Source organism: Pteropus alecto, unplaced genomic scaffold (assembly GCF_000325575.1).
Source record: "Pteropus alecto unplaced genomic scaffold, ASM32557v1 scaffold70, whole genome shotgun sequence".
NCBI lineage: Eukaryota > Metazoa > Chordata > Mammalia > Chiroptera > Pteropodidae > Pteropus > Pteropus alecto.
Window position 1 is genome coordinate 2250911 of NW_006431912.1, and position 6000 is coordinate 2256910.

The 6000-nt window shown below is 38.9% G+C and overlaps 1 protein-coding gene across 1 annotated transcript in view; it reads right to left on the reverse strand.

Annotated features, from left to right (window-relative positions):
• Positions 1-6000, reverse strand: part of DEPDC1B (DEP domain containing 1B) — a 52398-nt gene that overhangs the window by 45943 nt on the left and 455 nt on the right. The window contains exon 2 of the mRNA XM_006906046.2: positions 4298-4563. Within this exon, the coding sequence (XP_006906108.1) occupies positions 4298-4563 (266 nt within the window). The remainder of the gene's footprint in view (positions 1-4297; positions 4564-6000) is intronic.

Below are 6000 nucleotides of genomic sequence, written 5' to 3' on the forward strand. Positions count from 1 at the left end.
CCTTATTATTAAGACCCAGGTTGAAGTCCTCCACCTGCTCCTCCATGAGGTCCCAAAACACTCCAGTGCACACCGAGTCACAGACACAATTCCTGCACCGGCAGGCAGACAACATAATCATGATACAGTCTGGTATAATGTAGGTAAATGGTGAGAGTGTGGGCAACTAGAGTGGGTTTGCCCTATCTAAAGACTTTCAGGTTCAAAATTTTTTAAGACATTGCCTTAGAAGCTAATATATTAGGTGCCTCTTGGTAAGGGAACTGAGTGGCGAGGGAAGAGAGGTGGAAGAGAAACATTTCATTGCACATAATCATTTGTACTTTGTAAATTTTAAACCACATGAAAATGTTACCTTCACAAAATACACAAAATTGAAAGACAAAAATGAGACAGAACTCAAAGACTGTCCGTGTAATTTACTGTTAAAGGTTAATCTTGGTTAATTAATTAAATACTACCTTGGTTCTGCCATTTATTTTTTTCCACATATGAATACTCTATCAAAAGAGATTGCAAAGTTAGGGAGGAGAAGAATCATGTCATATTTCTTTTTTATCTCCTTTATTGCCTTGGACTGAGGAATACATGTGATATGTATTTAATATTTGGAATCCTAAGAGCTTAGAATTTAAAACGTTCTTAAAGATCTAGTCCCTCCTTGTCATTTTATAGATGAAAAAGCTGATGCCAGACAGGCTAAGGAACTTATCCAGCTATTAGAGGACAAGAATCTATGACCTGATGAACTGAGTAAAAACAAAAAAAAACAAAAACAAAAATCACAGGCACACATTCTAAGCTTTACTGAAAAAATAAAGAATTCCACTAGAGGGAGCCAATAGTCCATTAACTTAAAGGTGAGGTTCCTAAAACAATTTCTATACATTAGCTCTCAACCACTGCCGCTGAGCCAGTGAATTTCTCTCTGTAAACCATGAACACCTTCTGGGTTACAAGTAGCCACCAGGGTTTGTATCACTAGTAAGAACAGGTCAAGAGCCAGGTGCAGGCCCCAGACTAGGGACCCCAGCATACTAAAGATCTATGCTAGGCCGACACCTTCTTTATTAAATAGTCCCAAACGAGCAATTATCATAATACACACTTCAATTTTTATATAACCCATAATATTAGGTTTAAATAATTCTATATAATTGTCTGTTCACATACATTAATAGGCAGACTCAATGATCAGTTTGGAATTTCTTTAAATAGAACATTCCTGGTGTTTTATTTAGATGCTTCAAAGAGAAAAGTGTCTGGTTCTCTGAGGATGAATATCTACCTGTCTTCCTCACAGGGCTGTCATGAAGATTAAATGAGATCGTGGAAGGGAAGCTGCTTCATAAACTGAAATTTCTTACAATAGTACAAAGTAGTATACAACTGGCTCTCATTAGAAGTCTAGGGCCATGAAGTTTTGTTAGACCCAGATGACAACCTCAGACTCAACTATGAGGACTCTTCAGTGAACTATAGTCTTCACTAGCATCAAATCCAGAACTCCTTCTAGTTAATAGTATTAGAACGTACATGTAGTCACAAAACAAACATGACATACATTTTTTTAAAACTAAAAATAAAATTTGACACATTCTAAAAAAAAAGCTTAACTCATCATCTCTGTTATAATTCTCCAGCATACATGTGTATATACAATCTGTATTTTAAAAATACTATAAGAGCCTTTATATTTCATGTTGCTTTGTCTAACTATGTCTTTCTGTAACTCACAGACCCAGGAAACTACCTATCCCCTGAGATACTTATAAAAACATTTAGGCTGATTTTTACCTTACCTCCTTTACTTGAGAACTTCCTGAACAAGACAGCTGATCATTTAATATGTATTACATAGTACTTAACACATTACTAGAATTCTGTGTATAAACACATGTTGACTACACCAAATGTTTCTTGTTTTATTATTCTGTGTATTTACTCATTCACTCACTAATTCATTTAAGAAGCTAAGCCAATCTCATGTTGTGAAATGAAGGCTGTCTGGCGTACCACAAGAACACAGACTTCAGAAAGAGACCTCAAAGCAAATCCTAACTCTTTCACTATTAGCTGAGTGGCTATGGAAAAATTAGTAACTTTGGTCTTATTAATTTCCTAATCTTTAAAATAGGATACCATCTACATCTACAGATGTTGAGTTAAATGACAATTATGTAACAAGTCTGATACATGACAGGTGCTGTAAAATTTTAGTTCCTTTTTTCCCAGCAAGAACTCTCAGCTGTCTGTTCCAGCCCTCTTGATAATACTTAAAAAGGTTCCTCTTCCATAAAGCTTGTTATTTAGAAGCACATTCTGGAATTTCTTCCCCTTACTGACTTTCCACCTATTTTCAAATCTAATCTGCCTCTAGGTCCTAATCCCCCCCCAGTCTGCCTTTTATTATAATTATAATTCAACTACAAAAAGCAGTTGGAACTAGAGCAAGTAGGGCAGCCTGCCCTCACTCTTCCCTGGAGCACTAGCATGTAACCATGACGAACCTCAGCGCCAGTCCCAGAAGCTGTAAGGGTGCTACAGCTGCCTCCACATTCATCAGCTTACTCTCAAATCAAGGCGCATGCTCCTTAACAGGTGATTTACACGTCTACATAGATTTCATCCTGGATTAATCTGAGAACATCAAACATCAGGGGTTAACTTACAGAATTCCACTCAGGAAAATGGAAAGCTGAGTTTTCATGTGGTAAATAATGAAAGAAAATACGGCCCCCTTTATGACTCACAAGTTTTATATAAGAGAAACTGGGGGGTGGGGGAGGATCATTATTTCATGGACCAACTTAATCTGTGTGTACACTCTGTTTTTTTAAAGGGGAATACATGAGGAAGTCTTCATATTGAAGAGAACAGTAAGTGCTGGGTGGTTGCTCCTAGGGCCTGATCCTGTTTTAATTCTGATGACTTTTAAAGCCTCATGGGACTCCATGAGAGCTACCCAATTTAAGGTCAAAAGAGAACAGATTGGAAGTTGCTCATCCAGGGAATATTTTAGAAGTTTGCTGGCTAAATCTTGATGGTGTACAAGCAATTAGTTTCCCAGGAGAAATAATCACTCAAGAATCCCCAATGAAGCACAGCACGTGAAACCAGGGCTGCTGCTTCTACTGCTTGATTGTAATAAGCACTATGGTCTCAAATAGGCTAAAATCACCCATAATTTTAATTAAAAGCTGGATCAGCAAGCCAGAAATAACTGCCAAATGGAGAGACGACTAATTGCCCAAATAACAATCTTGATATCTAGAAGCTGAAGATTGCTAATGAAACTCCATGAGGAATTAGATTCTAAATGTACAACAATGTCTGGTCCTAGCCTTGACAATGGCGACCCGCCTCTCCCTGCTCTGCAGCCCTTCTCAGTACCTAGTCTCAGAGAAGCCAAAGAAATGGTTCAGGTATGAAAAATCAGGTTTTCAATGCTCAAAACCAAGTGTTCCAGTGGCCGCAAAATGCCCTCATTAAATGTGTTGTAAGAACATTCTTTATTTTTCTATTGGAGTAAAAAAAAGCAAATATTAAGAGTCCATTTTCTCCATTTTTTTTAATCCCCTGTTTCTTAGCACTTTGGTAGGCCTCTCTGTAGATAAGTCAGCAATTCCTCTTTCCTGAACTTGTGTGACTTCATCCCTCGTTAGTCCTCTCCCATTTCCTGAATATTAGGTAGATCCTTCCACCTCCAGCAATAACGGCCTAGCATGCAGTGGGAATGGAAGTAAAAGCAGAGTCCATTTCCCTCAGATTATCTGGTGGTAAGTGTCCAATCATAAAATAGCACTGAAACATGAGCAAAAATCTTTGATGGAAAGCAGACATGAATTGCCAAGGTTAATCTGATACATCAGGGAATTACAGTACAATTCTTCATATGAACCTTGAGCTCTGCTTAAAGATCAGACACACTCTGCCACTAACCCCCTGAATATATACATTCTAATTGCTCACAAAGGCCCAACCCAGAGCTATCATTTCACTCATTTTAGATTCTCTAGAAGTACAGTCCGTCTCTTGGGTGTACAAAAGGCATGAAAAGATTTCCTTACTGAAAAATCACTGCAACAAAAGACTGCTATGAAATGCTCTATGAAGCCAAGAAACATTGCAATCCGTTCTATTATAACACATTCAGTTATCCACTCAATAAACCACAAGAAGTATCACTCCATGGACAAGGTATATCCCTTCACATGAGGAAGTTTCAACAGACTCTGACCAGATCCACTCCTCCTTCCTGTACTGCTCCCCTTGAGGGTTTACTGGTTGCCATTACCTGTACAAGTGACCATTATCTTCAAAATCTTCCTGACCCCATTTTCCCTTGATGTCTTCAATAACATGATTCTTCAGGAATTTTTTAAGCAGCTGGACAGTTTGTTTGCGGGTCACTTCGGGGCCAAAGTTTTGACTGCACCTCAGCAGCTCATGTAACCAATCCACAGCTTCAGCTGCTGTGAAGCAATGTTCATAACTTTTGAAACGACAGCGATGTTTTCGTAATGGCATTTTAGCGCGAAAAAGTTCAACCGTTTCATTCCACTAAGAGAAAAATAAGAGAAAGGCATTTAGTAATTGACTGATTTCATTAATGGTTATTACACCTCGAATACGTAAAACAATGCAATTTTTTCTATTTAGAAGACTGCTTTAATAATAGATGGAGTCTTGAAATTTTTATATTTCAAGCTTCACGCTCTAAAGAAAAAGTAACTTTTTAAAATGAATTTATTCACTTAATATTTACTGGAGATATTGCCATCAAGTTTTCCTATTATTTGGCACTCGCATAAAAGAACCTCCAAATTTACCATAACATATGGTTATGTAGGAATCATGAGACCCTATGTGAAGACACTTGGCCCAGCTAACAGCCAGAATCAAGTCAAGTGGCCATTTTAAACCACCAGTTCTAGTCAAGTCACCAAATAGATGATGATGGCACATGAGTGATCCCAATAGAAGAACCACTGACATAAGCTCAGCTCAGACTGCTGACCCACAGAATTGTGAGCAAGTAAATGCTTGTATTAAGCATAATGAAACGATGCCACAGATTCCCCAAGTCTACTGAATTCATATGTAAAATATCATGAGTATGTGGCATGTGTACTTTTCTGTAAAAAGGAGATAATTTTTATCAGATTCTCAAAGTACCTTATGAGTCAAATAAAAAAGTAAAGAACCATCTGCCCTAACCATGATTTCTTCTTTTAGAAGCTGGCCTTCTTAGCTCTGGCTTGACTCCACTGGCCATAGTGTAACTGGCTCTAGAAAGAAAAGGAAACTATTTCCCACTGTCCCACCGTCCTCATCTCTTCCACATATACAATTCTAGCCAAATGAGAGTTTGGATCTTAATTCCCATCTTCTCCTGGATAACTATCAGGATGCACAGAACAATGAGACTAATTCCCAAGATGTGGCCAAGACATGGTGACAGACCAAGGAGCGAAGTCCCTTCCTCCAAAATTATCATTATGCTTTCATAGAAAGCTGTTTAAAAACCTGCAATGGATATACCAAATGGTCACCACTTATTTCATTATGGTAATCCTTTGAAACAGCAATCACTAAAATTAATTGCTCCAAGTCATAAGGAAATCAAGTACACCTCTCAGAATTCTGAATACCAAAGCTCTTATCCCAGGAGAAAAGACAGCACCTCTGACCTTCGGGGTCAGCAAAGGATCTTCAGACCATCCAACCAGGTCAACTCCTCATTTAGGTGGGTGCTGACAGAAACAGAAACGCCAGGGGTCGGAAATGTGGCCAAGGAAATCCACCTCTGTTCAGGGCACCGTTAGAAAGAACCTCAAGTGTCACCACAAGAGACACGCAGGACAGAGACACGCCCTGCCCGGAGGGCAGCGAAGGGGGAGCATTACAAGGTGTGAGTGGCCTTAGGGTTACGGATCAGGTCTTTTCTCTCCCGGACACAGAGGTCAGACTCCAGAACACAGAAGCTGGAGGGGCCGG